At 44.0% G+C, this 20,141-nt stretch overlaps 1 protein-coding gene across 2 annotated transcripts in view; it reads right to left on the bottom strand.

The window, feature by feature from the left end:
• Positions 1–19,003, bottom strand: part of PSD3 (pleckstrin and Sec7 domain containing 3) — a 535,293-nt gene extending 516,290 nt beyond the window's left edge. For both annotated transcript variants that reach the window (XM_058525349.1, XM_058525350.1), the window contains exon 1: positions 18,165–19,003. In XM_058525349.1, the coding sequence (XP_058381332.1) occupies positions 18,165–18,911 (747 nt within the window). In that variant the 5' untranslated portion in view covers positions 18,912–19,003. The remainder of the gene's footprint in view (positions 1–18,164) is intronic.
• Between the last annotated feature and the right edge of the window lie 1,138 nt (positions 19,004–20,141).

Below are 20,141 nucleotides of genomic sequence, written 5' to 3'. Positions count from 1 at the left end.
ATTTAAACTTTGCTAAAATCAGAGTTGACAATTCTATTGACTCTAAAACGTATTCCCATTTCTCTGTGGATAAAACATTATAGTTTCTGAATACAGGAAAAACCCAGTCTTTATTAACCTGAATATTTTCTAAATTGGGCATTCTAGTTAGCTGATTTTAACTGTAGTTTACCAAGGGTTAACCAGAAAATATTTTAATTTTAACTGTCATTGTTAAAAACGACTTTTGAAAATATGACGGCATAATTTTCTGTCAGAGTTACTACAGAATACCAAATATAATGTCACGTTTCTTTGATTATTTTTGATATTGTGGTGGCTCAGGCTAAGTCTTGAATTTAAATGATTTCAGTTTCCTGAGCACCTGTCACGAGCTGGCCTTCTGCTTTCATTACGCAATCCCATTCAGCTCTTCCCATGTCACAGCCAGACAGTACTATTAACCCCTTGTGCAGATGAAGGAACTGAGCTATCAAAAAACTAAGTAACTTGCCTGGGGTGTAATAAGGATTCTCGGGCAAGTCCGTCTGATTTCCAAGTTCATGCTCTTAATCGCAAGTGTAGCAGAATTGCGGTGCACAGAATCCTGGCCTGAGGTGCACAATCAGCATGACATTCCTTAGTCTTAAAATATATGAGGTTTTTTTTTAACATTTTATAATCTGGCAATTTCCCTTAAGCCTTGGATACAATACAAAAGGAAATTCACATTAACTGAAAACTCAGGTAGCTGAACTCTAGTTAATTAAGCTTTAATAGCATGTAATTCCTAATAATTAAAGATGCTTTTGGTGTGCATCTTACCTAGATAAAGTAATATTGGACATGGGCACGCTTAAATTGCTTCTTTTGAAGCTCAGGTGGAAACATTCTAATAATACTGAAAGAATCTAACTGCTGACCAGCAAATCCATCTCCTGAACGTTATGAGGTCATCCCTAGCCAAGAAATGTTCAAATTAAAACTTTTAGAGCTATGCTTAAAATGTCAGGAATAAAATTCCTCCCTCCCACCACTATAATATTTCCTCATTATTCCTACATTTTCCCTAAACGTGTGGTAATTCTAAGAATTGAGAAAAAGAACCTGCTAGAATCAATGCCTTTGTGACTTTAGCTAGAATTATTCTATTACTAAAACAGTGAACATCTATGATTATTGCATCCTGATAGATACCAGGTGGAATTTCATTAAAATTATTATAGAGTTTTATTACTCAAGGTTTATTAGAAAATAAGATTATGCAATCCATCTCACTTGTGAGAAAATTTTACTTCTCACAAACCATAGTACTTCTGACTGTACCTAAATCACTCCATCTCCCTCTTTCCTGAATTAGAAAACAGCTTGTTTTTCTTTCACAAACACATCACTATCTTTTTGTGTGTGTGTGAGGAAGATCAGCCCTGAGCTAACATCCATGCCAATCCTCCTCTTTTTGCTGAGGAAGACAGGCCCTGAGCTAACATCTATTGCCAATCCTCCTCCTTTTTTTCCCTTTTTCTCCCCAAAGCCCCAGTAGATAGTTGTATGTCGTAGTTGCACATCCTTCTAGTTGCTGTATGTGGGACGCCGCCTCAGCATGGCTGGACATGCGGTAGGTCGGTGCGCGCCGGGATCCAAACCTGGGCCGCCAGTAGCGGAGCACATGCACTTAACCGCTAAGCCACGGGGCCGGCCCCAACACATCACTATCTTAAAGAACAAAGGGACAACAGAGGAGCTCTCTCCCAAGCTCACACACAACCAGTTGATGCTTTCTTCCCGCGTGATTTCGCACCGTCCACCCAGTCCTGCAGGGGCTGACCCAGCCTTTGTGTCTGGCTTGTCCAGCTCCTTCCCTTCTACCCCTGAGTCAGTGGAGAGCCTGGTGCACAACCGGTGTTCTCTCCAGCCAGCCTCCAGCCTCAGGCACGCGTGTCCCCTCTTGTGCCTTGATTTCTTTTGTCTTTAGGTAGAAACAGTGACAGACTCTACCTGTCTGTCTTTGAAGATTAAACGAAAGAATGCACTTAACATGAAGACATATAATAAACGCTTAATAAACGTTAGCTCTTATTACTAAGCTGGATGGGTACTCCTGGCAGGACACTGTTCCTATCCATTCAGACCTGGCTGGGTCTGCCCATTATATGTTTCTATAGCATCTTGACCTTCCTTGTAACACTCATCATACTTTTAATTACTTACTCAATGTCTGTCTCTCAGCTAGATTATACACACCTCAAGAACAAGTCTGTCTTTTTTATTATTATTTATAGCCCTAGTGTCTACCACAGAGCCTGAAAATGAGTATTTGTTAAATGAATGGAAGTTAATTGCTGAAGCTATAAGACTAATGGGTTCTTTGGGCAGACATTCAATTATCATTTTTAAAAATTGGTCGATTTGCAGGAACTATGTATTGAGATTAATCAGTATTGTGCTACACATTATTTTGTGAAGTAATTCAGAGGAAAACATAATAATAACAACAGTAGTGGTATCCAAGTTTTCCATACCCTCTCGTGCTTTATAGTGTGTTCATACCTATTATTCCGTCTCAGGCACTCACAGAATATGAGGTGGAAGAAACTCCGGTCATCTCATCCAAAGCTTCATTTGAGAGACAAGGAAGCTGAAGGCCATCCTTGTACCAACCGCATTCTCCAAAATGCCTCCCACAAATAGGGCACCAGAAAAGCCCTCGGACTGTGACTGTATGTTCTACGAGCTCAAAAGTCTAATTCATAATTTTCCTGAGTATCACTCAAATAGCTTGTGAAAGGATAGGAAATCCCACAAAAATGGGCAGGTAGAATGGGAAGGTGGAACGACAACTTGGTGGTTAAGACACAGACTCTTCCCTAGAGTGTCATGAGCCAGCAGCAGGGGTCACAGTCAAGGCTCAGGATGGGAGCTGTTGTCATGAACTGAAGTGAACCACAGCCCTGCTGAGCAAAGCAGGCAGGCGCTGTCCCCAAAAGACCCACAGCAGTCACCTCTGCACGACTCATTCCCCCACCGGAGCCAAGTGGGTAACCGCTGGGCTTGTCAAGCGCAGCCCTCTGTATGGTTTTCTGGCCAGCTTGGAGAAGTGTTCCTGGCATCTGTCATTGCATTCTGTCTTTTCTGCTGACTACAGATATCTCCCTTTAGCTCTCCAACATGGAACACCTGGGAGTCTAAAGGAAAATCCTTCCATCAGTTAGGCATATGGGAAATGCTTTCTGATAACGACATGGAAGAGAATGATCTTCCACATGACCCAAACTTCAATCAAGTTCATACATTCACGGCTCAGGCCCACATGCTGGGAATATAGGACAGACTGCCCAGTCCCCTGATTTTGGCTCCTCTGCAGCCTGCGTGTGGTGGATACCTGCCAGGGCCCTAGAAGACCTGAGGAGAGTGGGTGGCCCAGTGGGAACCTTAGCAATTGCAGAGTTGAAACGGGGGGGAGCTAAGGTCAGGGACTTTTTTTGATAAAGTCAGACTCAGTCTTTAGTTCTCACTTCAGTCTTCCTTCTTGATAGCAAGTGGGGATGGACAAAGAGCTGACATGGAACATGGGCGATGTGCCTTGGTGCGGCGACGTGCAGACCATCTGGAGCTGGGCTCGCTGTGACTGTGGGAACAAGGGTGGGCTCTCTCCTGGGCATCTCAGCTTTCTCTCGAGGGGTGGTCTGGACAGCCGAGCGTTCCAGGAAGTCTTCCCACCGTCCCCTACCGCTGTCTGTGGAGTCCCCTCCCCCACATCTTTGTTATACTTTATAATTGTATAGAAATGTCTGAGTTTCCATCTTAGCCAGCCTACGCTTCTGATGGAGACTTTTCACATGCCCTGAATTAATGTCAAGCTAACATAGGATAAGTTGCTTTAAATGGTCTAAACTCAGCAGAAGAATAGCCACCCAGCATCATAATTATTTACTTTCAGTGGCTTGAATGTGAATGTCATTAAATCTTTACAACAGTTCTAGTGAATGCCATTCATTTTCCTTTGTAGATTCAAAGAATTACACAAGAGAGCTTTTCAATTTCATATGAACGATAAATCTTATACATGTTGTGGGATCTACTGGCCTATAAAAACCGAGTGAAGTAGTTTCTATAAGGGCTTACCTTGCTTGGAATAACTCAAGAACAAAGCTTCATTCTTCCTGTAGGGGAAGGGAAAGGAAAGGGAACAGGAGGGTTGGAAGAGGGGACCAGCCAAGTAGCCAGTCAATCATACTCCACAGAAGTGCGTGGGCAGAAACTGTACCGATGCAAAATTCAACAAATTGTGTACCTATTATGTGCAAGCCTGAGCAGATGTGGATCCCACCTTCTAGTAAAGGAGGTAAGATTTGTACATAAATATTTGAAACTGAATGGCAAGTAACAGGGTCCTCTGTCATTATGATGACAGCTATAATTTAGTGAGAACTTTATCTACTATGTGCAGGACCTGTGCTAAGTGCTTAATATCCATTATAAAAAGGATGCTAACAACAACAGAGGGGTACAAAGAAAGTGAGGCTCAGAGAAGTTGAGTAATTTGCCCAAGATCACTCAGCTAGCTGGACTTCAACTCCAGAACCAACTCCAAACAAGGGTTGCTAGATAAAATACAGGACACCAGTTAAGTGTGAATTTCAGATAAGCAATAATTATACTAAAAAGTATAAGTCAGTCCCAAATATTGCTGTTTTTATTTGCTAAATCTGGCACCCCTACTCCAAATCACATCTTATAAAGCTTTTCTTAAGTAGTGTGGAATTCGAGACTAGGAGAGATTCCTTCTGGTTAGGAACGTCACAAAATAGGCATTCCCTACACACGCATACTTCGTTTTATTGCGCTTTGCAGATACCGCGTTTTTTACAAATTGAAGGTTTGTGGCCACTCTATGTGGAGCAAGTCTATTGGAACCATTTTTCCAACAGCATTTGCTCACTTCGTGTCTCTGTGTCACATTTTGGTAATTCTCACAGTAGTTCAAACGTTTTCATTAGTATTATACTTGTTATGGTGATCTGTGATCAGTGATCTTTATTGTAATTGTTTTGGGGTGCCATGAACCACTCTCGTAAAAGATGGTACACTTAATCCGTAAATGTTGCGTGTGTTCTGACTGCTTCGTACACCAGCCATTCCCTGTCTCTCTCCCTATCCTTGGGCCTCCCTATTCCCTGAGACACAACAATATTGAAATTAGGCCAGTTAATAACTGTACAGTGACCTGTAAGTGTTCAGGTGAAAGGAAGAGTTGCACACCTCTCACTTTAAATCGAAAGCTAGAAATGTTTAAGCTTAGTGAGGAAGGCGTGTCGAACCTGAGATAGGCCATAAACTAGGCCTCTTGTGCCAAACAGTTAGCCAAGTTGTGAATGCAGAGGAAGTTACTGAAGGGAATGAAAAGTGCTACTCCAGGGAACACATGAATGATAAGAAAGTGAAACAGCCTTATTGCTGATGTGGAGAAACTTTTAGTGGTCTAGATAGAAGATCAAATCAGCCACAACATTCCCTTAAGCCAAAGTCTAATCCAAAGCAAGGCCCTAACTCTTCAATTCTGTAAAGGCTGAGAGAGGTGAGGAAGCCATAGAAGAGTTTGACGCTGGCAGAGGCTGGTTCATGAGGTTTAAGGAAGGAAACTGTCTCCATAACATAAAAGGGCGAGGTGAAGCAGCAAGTGCTGATGTGGACGCTGCACAAGTTATCCAGAAGATCTAGCTAAGATAGTTAATGAAGGTGGCTACACTAAACAATATATTTTCAATGTAGACAAAAGAGCCTTATAGTGGAAGAAGATGCCATCTAGGATTGTTCCACCTGCAGCATAGGCCAGACAAGCCTGCAAAGGAAGGAAATTAATGCTACAAATTTTTTGGCCAGTCTTCATGATTAAAAGGCCTAAGAGGTCTTAATAATCATTCTGTCTGGGAAGGAAAGAGGCAGATAAGCCAATCCATACATTACTGTTGTGAACAATATGTCAATATTGGTAGAGTGTCACAAATTTCTAAACCTCGTGTTTCTTCAGGGTCACAGTCTGCTTGCTACTTACCTGGGTCATCTGCTTTGATTTGCAGTCGGAACAGCAGAATCCTCCCCATCCTACAGCAAGACTGCAGTCCTTGCACAAAGAGCCTCATTCAAAGAAGCATCCCAAGCCCAACCCACCCCTCCCTGTCTCCCTGTACACTCTGACCAGGAAATAGCTTCAGATTCACTGACTTTGATCAAGCTTACAGGACCCATTCCCTGTGTTTCTGCTGTCTCTTAGCAATGCCTCCAAGAGGGGCCTTATTCAGTTGCCATCACTGCCTGCCACTTGGGAAAAGAAGTCTTCCAGGGTGAGGAGAAATCTCCCAGGTCCAGCGGGGTGCTGTCTCTCTCTAACGCACAACGTGGCAGTCTATGTCCCGATTTTCTGGTCCTGATTTCAAATTCTCCAGTGTTGTATTAAATGATGCATATTTTTTATGCTGAAATATGTTTTTTCATGATATTTTATTCTTTTCAATAAATGTAGTTTACTATTTTTAATTTATTTTTTATACTTTTGAATAAAGGTACAAACTTACAAGCCAAAGTCTTAATGTTCAGTTTGGAAACCATCCACTCGATGTTATGTATGATCACATGGTTGTTATGTTCCTTTGTAATGCGTGATGAAATTCACACATGAACTCAGGAGAAACCCAAACTCACCCCTTCTTTACATTTGATCAACCCACCAAGCTTTTCCTTCCTTCACGCAGATGGCCCCAAAGCCCATCTCAATTAAGAATTTTCCCCTGACTAAACAGAACAGAGGTGGGGAGTTTTCTCCTCTAATTATGATGTGCAGATAGTAACATGCACAACCCTCCTGTGCAGCCATCACCCCCCTGTGGGCCTACACCGATTCTTACACAAATACAAACCCTCATCCTCAGACTGCTGATGTTGCTTGCGTATGTCTAAAAATGCCTCTTTGCATATGGGTTTGTCTGCCTCAAACTTCAAGCTAATAGAAAGTAGGAAAAGAATCTTCTGCCTCTGTTTGTGCTTTATAAAGCACCTACAGAAACATTTAATAAATTCTTTTAATAATGCTTAAGGTAACTTACAGGTAGTCAACAGTAAAATTCCTGCAATTACTTCTAATTGTATTTATGTAATGCTTTTTTCTCAAAGTGCTTCAGAGGTTACAAGAAACAAGACAACACAATCAACGACCCTAGGCAACCAGCTGTAAGTGGTTCACACAACAGCAAAGAGGTGGTACAAGGGCAGTTTGCAGAGAACTATGAGAAAAAGCTCACTTACTAAGACAGATTGAGGATGAGAAAGGACAGAATTTTGCCATCAGATTTGTCAAATGGCATGAAAAGTAAAAGGATTTATTTGCATTGAAAATATTTACTTTATAGGTTGTTTAAAGCATGGAGTAAAGCCAGTTCTTTAGGATAATAGTCATCACTACTGGGGGGACATTATTCACAAAGATTATTCACAAAGTAGATCTAGAAAACTAGGTCAACAAGCTCAGCCAAAGGGAAATATTACTGTAATCCCTTGGCCACAGGCCCACCCAAGAACTCCTTCAAAATTACTCTCAGCCACGAGAGAAATACATTTTCATAAAAACACCACTAGGCTAAATTTATGACCCCAAAGATACTTTGAAATTTTACTCTACTTTGGATTGACTCCAACAATGCCTACCACCCCTTGCTTGACAAGTCACCAGCCTGGATGGCCGCCCAGTTTAATGCCTTACAAACGTGAAATGGAGGGAGTAGAAGATGTGAGGAAAGAACTGAAGGAATTAGTAAAAGAGAGATCACTTAGAGTGGCTTTGCAATCGGCGATCTAGAAGTTAAGAAATATTTATGCAGCACCTATTATGTGCAATGCACTTTGTGATGATCAAAAAAAAAGTAAGTTTTTCTATTTAAATCCTAAATAATCCTTGTTGCATTATGCACTGCAACAAGTTAAACTTGTTGAGGTTACAGGTACTGAAAGGATCTGCTCTATCGACTGTCACTGGAGTGCAGTTTCATTTGGGGAAATCTCAAATTCTTGAGGAACTGGAATTTTCTCCCCTTCACCTGTCTTCACCCTTCATGAATTCATCACACCTCCCCAGGTCAGAACTAAAGGACTTCGGGAAAAAATTAGAGCTCCCGTGTCATTCAGAGGGAGTTAAGTTGTGTGCTTCAAGGGTTATTCGGCAAGATTAGGAAGTGGGAGGCAGGGATATTAAATTCTGTAATCTGCAGAGTAACTCTAGGGAAGTTACTTCATAAATGCACCCACTCTTCCCTTAATTTCTGTGTTTCTCTCCTGCTTAAAACTCTCCAAAGTCTCCCCATTGTACATATAATAAAATTCAAACTCCTTATCCGAGACAATGAGGCCTACATGATCTAGCCCTGCCCATGGCTCTGACTTTTCCAATAACTTATGCTCAATGATCCTGCAAGTACCTGGGACTCTTGTGCTACCCCTGCTAGACACTTCCCCTCCCTGATCTTCCTGTGCCTAGCTCCTGCCCGTTAACAAGTCTCAGCCCCAAGGTCACCCTCTCTGTGAGGCCTTCTCTCATCACATGAACTGAACTATTCCTTCTAACACCCTCACCTCCTCCCTCCCTCTGTTTTGTTTTCTTCCAAGCACTTGTCACCATCTGAAGTCGTGTGTTCATGTCTTGTTTCCTTGTTTATCATTTCCTACTCCTACCAGAACATATGAGCAAGGACTTTGCTTGTCCTGCTCACTGCTGCATCCCCAGTGCCTAGGACAGTGCCTGACACATAGCTGGCGGTCAAGAAATATTTATGGAATGAATGAATCCAGAAGTTATTTGCCCAGCAACTTTATTCATCCAGAGTGTGACCATAGTCAAAGAAAGCAAAAGCATCATCTCTGAATACACAAAATTAGAAGAAAAAAATATCCATGTTAAAACTCCTGAGATTTTCTGCTAGATGAGCCACTGAACCCCGCACACAGAGCCTCTTTACTTTGCATAATTAACAAACTTGCTTTACAATGTAAACAAATTTGTTGTCTAGTCTCCTGGCTTGTGGTGGATTAAAAGCAGCCTGTTAGAGGTAGGCACACTACCAGCACTGAGAAGGGATGGGGGCAGGGAGGAAAAGAGAAGATTACTAAAGGGCAAAAAGGGCTCAGAAAGCAGACTATTTGGGGGCATTAAATGTAGAAGCAAATAGTCTTACAGATCTAAAGCTGCCAGCAAACAATGCTGCTATTATAGCGGTTACTTGAGTTGTCAAGAAAATTAAATTATGTTGTATAAATTGTCTAAAGAAACAGGGAAATAGTAAATTTTAAGTGCTCCTTAGAAAAGATTTTATCCAAAATGTTATTTTTTATTGTTATTTTAAAGGGCAAGCAAAATTTGGTTTTCTAGGAGAATTAATTTCTGTGCAACATGTTAAAGAAACACTTTCTTTCTTTCCTTCCTTCCTTCCTCCCTTCTATTCTTCTATCTCCTCCTCCATTCCCTCCCTCCCTCCCCACCATGAGAACTGCTCTGTCTCTTTTAGCTTGGGCAGCTAGAAAGCATGTAGCCAAATTTGACTTTCAAACACACCAGCTCTGCAGGCCTTTATGGCTGTCCTTTGGGGTTCTTTTCCTGGCCTTGACCTGATCTTTCCTTCATCTTGACCCTTACTTATATTTTTCTAGAACTGGTTCTTTATTACTATTTACCTTTACCATCATTTTTATTTATTATTTGCACTATAGTTGTAGGGCACTTGAAATCCTTTATGGAAAAAGATTGAGTGTACATAAACAAGCTCTCCTGAGCTCTCTGGTTATGGCATGGGATAAATAGGGTGACATTGTAATTGTTACTTCATCATACATTCGGACTGAGAACTCAGTGAAGAGTAACCAAGCTCCTTGCAGATAAAATGGGATTTTCAAATGGTGAAACATTGTAAGTGCTCCAATAATGCCCTGGAGCTTTTTAGCCCATAATCTGCTCGACCTGGTCATTGAAAGGTTAATACAAAATCACACGTCCTAAAAATTGAAAGTTAAATTCCAAAAAGTTAAAATTGACTAAATATAATCACAGGAAATATGCATAACACAAAGGGCAGCCAAAAAAGAGTCACAGCTGCTGATTCCTTTAGAACGAAGGAAAGTGAACTTCCTAAAAATGCAGCCCTTCAGTAGCCCAGGGTATTCACAACATGGAGCCGTCACTCTTTCTTTGGCCCACCTTCTGTTTTTCATTGATATGGTTCAGTTCAAGGAATCAGTGTAACCTAATTCAAGTAACGAGGCTGATCTTCACTTTTTTGTTGTTGTTCTGAGTTCTCAAATACCGGCTTGAGTCCCAGTGAGTTGGTGTCAAGTTGAAGAGATTACACGCAGGACGGAGATGGTAATCTGCTTACGATAGCACCCCACTTTCACCTAAGGACTTATATTCTTGTGAATCTTGTAGCATCTTATAGTCTCTAAAAATCTACAAGGAAAAAAGTCTTTGAAAGAGAAAATGTACCATATCATAACCAGTAGCAGATTCTGGAAGCAAATCCATGGATAAAATTTGATTCTAATATATTGCTTAGTTCAGAGATTTTTTTAAAAAGTCTCCCCAAATGCTATAAAAACTGGCTTACCTAAAATCTGAAAGTGCTCACATAGGACATTTGTACAAAGCAATCACTTAATAAATTTTAGTTGAAATTCTCTGAAAGTGTTTTTGGTCATTTATTGCATTGGCTATCCATATTTGCTCCCCTCCTCCCCATGTCCCATTAATCTCTAGGAACTGTCCCTTTCCCAGATTTACATGGTTTTAATCATCTCCAGCCTCTCAACAGAACTGACAGTACCATGTGAGCTGCACCTACCCCGCCCCCACCATAGTAGCTTGGATGGGCACCTAACTCACACTGGACCAAGCAGCCTCTTCTAGGGGATCAGGGAGCAGGCCTAAGGGGTTCCAGTCTTAGTCTGGATTGTCCCTAAAAGAGGAGATATAAATCTGGAAGTTGTGGTGGCTATATTCCTCCTTGTGGAGTAGGGAGTAGAGGAAGTAGATGTGTAGAAAGAGAAAGAATGATTCAGAGAAGAGTGCAGAGAAGGGCAGAGGACAACAGAGAGAAGAGATGAAAAGAGAGACCTGAACGCTCTGGAGCCCTCGTTCCAGTTGGTCCTGAGGCCCATCTAGATCTCTGCCCTTGAGTTCTACGAGACCTGACACTTGCAAACACGTGTTCTCCTTCTAATGAATCCCCCTCATTTGGGATTAAGTAGCCCCCGAGCATTTCTGTTACACGTAACCAAGAATTCTAACTAAATCTACAAGTGATAGAAGACTTTTGTACAAGGGCACAGAACTTCACAGTTAAACTGAGGCAATCTGTTGGAACTGATTCAAACTAGCTGAGTGAGGACAAGTGTCTTCATCATTCTAGGTCTAAATTCCAGAGTGGAATTGATTTTCAACATTCTCTTTGCTGAACAATTGATTCATGAGACGAAAAATACAGAACAACCCCTTTCAGCAAATTTATTTCCTTTTAATATGGGAGAATAACAAAACACAGCTCCTTTTCGTATAGTTATAAAAAACTCAATTTAGTCTTTTTTTTTTTTTTTTTGTGAGGAAGATCAGCCCTGAGCTAACATCCAATGCCAATCCTCCTCTTTTTGCCAAGGAAGATTGGCCCTGGGCTAACATCTGTGCCCACCTTCCTCTACTTTATATGGGACACCACCACAGCATGGCTTGATGAGCAGGACGTCAGTGTGTGCCCTGGGATCCGAACCTGCGAACCCCGGGCTGCGGAAGAGAAGCGCGCGCACTTAACGGCTACGCCACTGGGCCGGCCCCTCAATTTAGTCATTTTGTCCAAATCTCTCAGACCAAACCTAATACTTGACTAATGCTGCCAATATTTTGTGAAAAAAACCTAACACTCAAGATTAGAAAATTGGGTATATATTCGTGTAAAATGTTTTAAAATGTATTTTAGTTCCTATTTATCCTCTAGATACTGGAGAGGCATCTAATTTTATCAAAAAAGGAGTTTCCCAACAGTAGTGACTTCTAAATAAAATGGACTTTTAGCGATTTGTCATCAAAAGCTGTAGTTTTGATTGAGTTTTCACAAATACAGGCTCAAATGGATTGCTGAGAATTTAGAATCATGGAGATAGAAGTGAGGAAACCACAGTCTAGTCTTTTCACGGATAAAAAATTAAGACCCAGGATGAAGAGACTTGCCCTGACTTAGCTAACTTGAATCAAAGAAAGGGCTAGAACCCCTACGTCCTGCTCCCACTCCAATTGCTTCCCTACATGTCACAGGGACACACAACTGTGAATGGTCCATAGGCTCTCTGCCCTCTTCTTCCAATCCAGATGCTGAGGGTATGTAGTTCCGTGAGGGTGGCACCTGCACAATGATCTGCAGGCCTTGTGTATGTGAATGTCAAAGAAAAGGGTAAGGAGAGAACAAGAGTGAGAGAACGTTGTCATGGGAACGCTGAGGCAAATCACAAGATGAAAAAGTATTGAAACCCCTTCTGCTCTCTCAGGCTTTATTTATTCAAGTAATAAATCAAGACGTCTATGTCAAAACCAATGCAGTGTAAAATAGACTAAAGATAAGCTTTTCAATCCAATCAATACTGTCTTCTTTTTTTTTTTTTTATAATTTTATTTATTTATTTATTTTTCCCCCAAAGCCCCAATAGATAGTTGTATGTCACAGCTGGACATCCTTCTAGTTGCTGTATGTGGGACGCGGCCTCAGCATGGCCGGAGAAGCCATGCGTCGGTGCGCACCCAGGATCCGAATCCCGGCAGCAGCGGAGCGCGTGCACTTAATCGCTAAGCCACGGGGCCGGCCCCAATACTGTCTTCTAAATACCAACATCTTGTAAAGGACACCACTGCACATTTATCTATACCACTGTTAAAATTACTATGTGGGCTTTGTGCAAGCTCTCTCTCTGTTCTAGTTTCTTTTTAAAAATTCTAATTTGCTCACCAAGAAGGATTAATACAAAGACAGAATGATCTAGAATGCCACTTTATATGAGCAGAACAGTTTCTAAACTTATGACAGACTAGAAAAGTCAAAAAGGCTTGGGTAATTAAGCGTTTACTCCAGATGAGATAAATGACCTCTTCCTGGGGGTTAGGTATACCCAAGGGTCAGTATTCAATTCTAGAAGGGAATTTCATCAACTAGAAGCTGGTCAGAGAAGGAAATATCAACCATTAGGGGACAGAAAGCTTGTGATTCTGGCCCTAAAATTCTGTGATGGGGATTTGTGTTATTGCTCAAGGAGGGCATTGACTCTGTGCTAGTCACGTATATAACCATTCTTGTCCCCCACTGCATCCCAGATCTCCCTGAGAGACACAAGCCCACTGTATGTCATTTGACAAAATAATTAATCTTTAGGCACAAGCTGAAGTAGATGAAATTAAATTGTTTTAATACTTTAATTTCATTAAACAGTTTCTTTCTCTTTCTGGATTCATAGATTCATACTTATTAAAGAATGTCAGAACTGGAAACACCTCAGAGAACAAATGAGATAACCTAGCTTTGTTCAACGAGCTGTTAGGCGCCACTTAGCTAGTTAGTTGGCAGAAGCAGAGCTTCATTTTCATCTTGTGAATCACAATGCCAGTAACCTTTACTCTAAATGAAAACTTTCTTTCAAAAATTTAATGTACTTTACAGACTTATAATTCAGACTTTGTTTTTATTTTCAGGCAAAATAATCCAAGACACAGAGAGCTAAAACTATTTTCTCTAGTCTGTTAGACAGGGCTTACCTATAAGAAAATAGACCTACACTGCATTTCCATTCACCGCCTTAAGGAATAATGTACCCATCCTTGTCTCCCTCCTACACTGGCCTCTCGTGGACTCCTTGTCTCCTTGCTCATTCTCCCCCTGTCTTCTAAACCCTGAACACTCCTAGAATGAAACACCAAACACTCCGGTAATGAAAACTCAAAAAGTTGATTGTTTTTGAGGTGAGAGAGGAAGAGAAAAAGAAAGACCAAAATGGAGAGGCAAAATTTCTGAGATATTTAAAGCTACAGGTGAAAATTTTGCAGGATTTGTAAAAATGGCACTTTAAAATATATTCACTACCAATTTTCTAATGTCATTTACATACCAAAAGTCATTGTTATTTCAAAACATAAAATATGGAAGATACAAAGCCTTAGTAAAAAAAAATTGGAAATTTCCCAAAATGATTGTAGAGAAAGATTTTTTCCTCACTTTTGAAATTGTCTGTTTTCTGTGTCTTCATATGGGCTTTGTATCTTTAGCCCCAAACTCAAGTCACACATTGACAGTTCCTTGCCTTCTCACAAAGAGGCAGCAGAACATGGGGTCCAAGAAATTGTCAGGGCAGGCTCTGGCCCCAGACCGTGGAACATCTTCTGATTCACAGTGATGGACTCACCACAGAAATATTACAGCCCTCAGTTGGCATTGCCCGGAGCTGGAACTCCACGTCCTCCAAACCCAGGCCTTTACTGCTTCTCGAAAGACATGCTTGTTCACACCAGGCCGGGTTACAAGACCTGATATTCCTGAGAGTCCTTCTCCCATCACCTCCACCAGAGAAAGTAGGAGTGCAGCATAGACCACCAGGTCCCAGAAAATGGTGGATTGCCTTCCAAGGAAATCTCACCCTCTTGGAAGACAGTGAGAGAAGGCTGAAAGAACTCTGGCCTCAGAGTGGACGACTTGAGCTCTGTCCTGAGCTGCCATGTCCTACTCTTGGGTACCAGCAAGATGCTGACCATCCTCAGGTATCTGTGTCCTCATCTGTGAAGTGGAGACAATAATAATGTATATCCTCACAGAGTTCTGAGGTTTTACTAAGAGGAAATAGTGCCTTGGAAGCCCTCTGTAGGCCACAGAGAGCTACAGTTGTTTTACTAAAGCCCAGTCATAGTAGAAATGAAAAAGCAGTGGTTTGATTTGCTGCATTCCCTCCTTATGATACTTGGAAGGATGTAAGTCAACAATTTTCACACTACAGCCCATTTGTTTCAACAGTGAGAAAATAAATTTAGCCATTTGGAACACTGTAAAGAAGAAAATTGAGGGGCTGGCCTGGTGGTGCAGCAGTTAAGTGTGCGTGATCTGCTTCGGTGCCCGGGGTTTGCAGGTTCAGATCCTGGGCGTGTATTGACGCCCCGCTTATCAAGCCATGCTGTGGCGGCGTCCCATATAATGTAGAGGAAGACAGGCACGGATGTTAGGTCAGGGCCAATCTTCCTCGGCAAAAAAACAGGAGGATTGGCATCAGATGTTAGCTCAGGGCTGATCCTCCTCGCAAAAAAAAAAATGAAAATAAAAAAAAAGGAAGAAGATCCAGATTTTTCTGCTTGGAAAGTTGATACAAGGACCTCAATCCTATGATGTAAATATAGGAATACATTTTGCTTCCATTTAACCAACATTTCACTTTAATAAATACAATTGATCACATTATTTTTTGTTTTTTTTTTTTGAGGAAGATTGTCCCTGAGCTAACATCTGCTGCCAATCCTCCTCTTTTTAAAAGCCCCAGTAGATAGTTGTATGTCATAGTTGTACATCTTTCTAGTTGCTCTATGTGGGATGCCACCTCAGCATGGCTTGAGGAGCGGGGCGTTATGTCCGCACCCGGGATCCGAACCTGTGAACCCCAGGCTGCTGAAGCGGAGCACACGAACTTAACAGCTATGCCACCTCGCCAGCCTCAATCACATTTTTCATGAACATATCAAGTGAAAGTTCCCACTATGGATAATCAAGGCCCGCCCCCCTCCATTCATAGTTGAACAGAACTATTTTTAATCAGCCTTCTGCCGCTTTGCGGTGACTCATACATCTAAGTTCCCAAAACCTGAGAGGACTGGGTAATTCTCATACAGTAATCTGTCTAATCCAGAGGACACCTTAATCCGCTCAGGGCTGGGCAGATGGAAAAACCATCTCTGTTGATTTTGCTTCTTTCTCTAACACCCAAAACCTGGCAGGAGTCCCCTGGTTAATAACGGCCATAAGGCATTTAGAGGACTTGGGGTTCTGAGGGCGCTAATTTCCCAACTCCCCTCCTCCCCGGGGCAACAGGAATCACAGCACCTGACCAGCAAGGTTAAGGATAAGTTTTGCAGCCCTGCTTCCTCACCAGACCCTGGGGCCCACCCTACACTGACACTGCTGACTCCATGGCCCCCTGGTCCTCCCTGGTGGTCCGCTGATTTTGCCTCTCCTCTGCTCTCTCTTCAGACAGGTCTCCCGAGGGTCCCTTTCACTGGCCCAGCACTTTAGAACACAAATCTCCACAGCAACTGTGGGGCAGGTGGGGTCGTCAGTGTTTTCCAGACAGGAAAACTGAGGACCTAGGTGGCTTCCTCAAGGTTAGGACTTGTGCCTGGGTTTCTAAGTTTTTACTCAGGAATCTTTGAATCCTCGTTCCAGATGGGGCAGACGTCTGGGCACCCGTTAGCTAAAGGGGTGAAATGAGGCCGACGTGGCAGAAGTCTACCCACCTGGACCAACTCCCACAGTGCCCCTCCCTAGAGAAGTAGCCGAAGCTCTGAGGCTGTTGTGCATGGCCGGAAGGCTGGAGGGGGGAGATGGGAAAGATGGAGTTTTCAAGTCAACAAGACGAGCACTAAAGTACACAAACAACTGCTGTGTGAGCCCTCACAGAGACTGGGCTCTGACGCACGCACAGGATGTCATTCCTCCTAAACCCCTGTAGGAAACGAGGGATAGGAGAGGGAGGGGGGAATGTCAACTATCTCTTAAGGAAGCAGCTAGCATCTCTTCTTCCAAGAGTTTCCCTCCAAAGAGAACTTGGGCTCATCCTTTCTCCCTGATTCTTAACTGTGGCACTGCAGGCTCCCTGCGAAGAGGAGAAAGGGCAAGGACAATGGTGTGGGGAAGCACATGGGAGAGAGCCACAGAATCTAGAGGAAGCAACCTCACTTCCAAGCCCACCGAAGGCCCCTGTTCCGATGTTGTGCATTTCACCCATTTCTCTGGTGACTTCCCTGAGAGTCTCCTCCAAGTCAACCTGCCACATACTCCAACAAGAGTCCCCCCTCCTCTACCTCATCCCGCCAACCTCAACACACACATTCTTCCTCACCCTCACCCCCACCACCTATATACGTGCAAGGTATAGCAAGATGTCCATGCTATTGGGAAAAGCATAATTTTTTATTTTGTCTACCCATTTTGGGACCAGTACACCTGAGCTGAGTGGAGAGGGCAGGCTGGGTTCAGGCATCAGCATGATGAGAAGGCTGAGTCAGAGATGCAGAGAACAAGATGCTAATAACAAAGAGTAAGCATGGCCACGATGGAAGGTGGAGCCTGTGAGGGTTGGACGAGACCCTGGAGGCCACACAGGAGACCACCATACCTTTCCCCTCCTAATGGGAAATGGAGGCTAGGAGGCTGATGCCCAGGGCTACACAACTACTTGCAGGGGAGGATGGAGGTGGAAGTCGGCCCCAGAAGGTCAAGCGTGCAAGGATGTGGCTGAGCTCCAAGGCTGCGCTCCAGTTCTGGAAACCTCCACAAAATACACTAAAGCCTCCCCAAGGTCCCCAGTGCCCATTTGGGGAACAGGTTTTGCTTCTGCCCTTTTCTTTCTGGAAGGAGGAGCAGGATTTTTGCCTAGCCACCCCTCAATTCCCTCATCTGAAACGGGGGATGTGAGCCTCTATTTTTCAGGGTGGTGATGAGGATAAACGGGGCATAAGAGAACACTTAGCACCCTAGCTGGCACTGCACAGGGCTCAGTAAACGTCTGTGTACCTCCTTGTCCTTCCCTCTGGTCTTTCCCCATAAATATGCACTTCCTTGCCTGACTTTTCTTTTCCTATCTTTGGCAGAAATCTTGGGAAACAATTATTCATTCTCTCTTTCCAAACAAAATGTCGCTAGTGGCTGGGAAGGTGGAGAGCACAGAGGAAACGCAGGCCCAGGCCCCCAGGACTGTGGCCGGTGGGTTCCTCGGCTACAGAGAGGTGTAGCCCATCCACAGTGGAGGGGAGCCCCAGTGTGAGGAGGTGGGAGCCCTGGGGGGCCCATCTGCCCCCTCTCTCCTTGTGTCTTCTGGTGGGAACAGCTGGGTTCTGGGGGACTCAGCCACACACACTTTCTTACCTTGAGAGGCAGAGCAGCAGGTGGGACCAGGAAGCTCGCGCTGGTCTGAATGGGCGGACAGTATCTGTAGAGCCTTGTGGTACCTGTGCCCTCTTCACAGCTCTTCGGGAGCACCTGGCGGGTGACAGCACCTCTCTTCACAGCCCTTTCACCCCTGTCAGCAGCATGGGCCAGGGGGGCCTGTGGAACTGAGCATCTCAAGGCCTCCCAAGACTGCGGGTCCACGCTCCACAGGTCCTGGGGGGCAGTAATGTCCCACCAGTGCTTCCAGCCCATGGAGGGATTGCTGCTTCCATGGCTCATGGCGGGAGTGGGGCTAAGAAGCCTGCATGACAGGGGCTGCAGCCGTCCGAGTTTCCTGGACGCAGGAGCCAGGGAACGCCTGCAACGTGGGAATCCGCAAACTCCACCCCTCCTTACATCCAGACTCTGGGGTTCTTCCTCTCCCTCCGTCTCCTCCTTCAGAGCAGAGCAACTGAAAGCAGCTGGTTCCTCTGTCCCACGGTCCTCCTTCTGCAGCAGGCGCGAGGGAGGGGCAGCCAAGCCCTGTGTGCGCCTGAGGTCCCGGCCTGCCAAGAAGCCTGTCCTGGGACTTGGGAAAATGTGTCCCTCCTCTGGGCCCCCTGAGGCTGCTGTCCAGGCTGCAGTGGCTGGAGACAGGGCGGGGAGAGCTCGGGCAGCGGGGGCCCGCAGCTGGATGAAGAGGAAGGAAGTTTTCGTTTGCTGTTGCTCAGGCAGTTCAGCCATTTCCTCCAACGGGGCAGGGCTGGTCCTGGCTAGGGTCAAGTTTCAGACCTCAGTGCCCAGGGGTGTGAAGGCCAGCAGCTGTGGGCTGCCGGGACTTGGCCCATGGTTCCACCGACAGCCTGAGGAAGCAAAGACACAGCTTCAGCACCCAGGGCAAGTCTTCAAGGAGCAGGGATCAGGGGACGGTCTTGATCGAGACCGTGAGACTTCACAGAATCACAGAAACAGACGGACTGGTGGAGACCATTCTAGGAGTGAGTGGTGGGAGAGGATAGTCAAGATTTGGCCTCCCTCACCTTGGTGTGTCTGATGGAATTCCTTTTTCTTAACTGTCCTCCTCCCCATATTTGAAATGAAAACATCAAAGTTATTCATTTCATTGTTTTATCCTAAACTTTGTGTTAGCTCCCCCTGCTATTTGGTGTCTGACCTGTGGGACACCACGTGGTTTCTCGAGGAGCCTCAAGGACGCTTGCTTCCCGGTGAAATCTGAATCTACCTTAACAACACACTGATAACACACCATCGGAAACAGCTTTAATGTTTTAATGAAATCCACTTCAAATCCTGTGGTTATTTGGGAGTTCTCTGGCGGTAGACCCACATCAAAATGCTTGGCATCACACACAGAAAAATAAATAAAAATAAAGAGACAAAGATGAAAAAGAGAAAATAAGAAAAAAAAAGAACAAAAGATGAAATAAAAAAAAATCTCTAGGTAACAAATCAGGATGGTTTTTTGTTTATTTTTAAAAATAGTTTAACCTTCTTAACTTGTGAGAACAATAGCAAGTCACCTGAAAATGCACTGAGAAGCGCACATTCAGAGTGTCACTCCAGGCCCAATACCTCTCACAACGGAAGGGAACCTCTTGAGTCCTGCGGACCTCGTCCCGGCAAGAGAAGGGAGCAGGGGATGGGAAAGGTCTTTTCTTTATCAATTTGAACTTGACTGAAAAGAAACCAGGGAATCATCCTCTGAGACAGGCGCGTGGCCTGGCCAGCTGGCTGCTGTGCGGCACACGGCCTGAGCTGCCTCTCTCCCTCGCACTGGCCCTTACCTCACCGGCAGCAGCCCTGGAGGAATCCAGGGCCACGGCCCCCGCTGACCACTGCTGGCCAGAGCGAGGCTTTGGAAATTCTCAGGAGGGGTGGTTGGGGCCGTGCGTTGGTTTTCCTTTTTAACATCTTCGCACAGCTTTTTCACCCAAGTTTATGGTGGCTCTGCCC

The sequence above is a fragment of the Diceros bicornis genome, chromosome 29 (assembly GCF_020826845.1).
Source record: "Diceros bicornis minor isolate mBicDic1 chromosome 29, mDicBic1.mat.cur, whole genome shotgun sequence".
In the NCBI taxonomy this organism is placed as follows: Eukaryota; Metazoa; Chordata; class Mammalia; order Perissodactyla; family Rhinocerotidae; genus Diceros; species Diceros bicornis.
The sequence above is the reverse complement of the archived record's forward strand: the minus strand, read 5'-3'. Positions and strand labels throughout refer to the sequence as shown.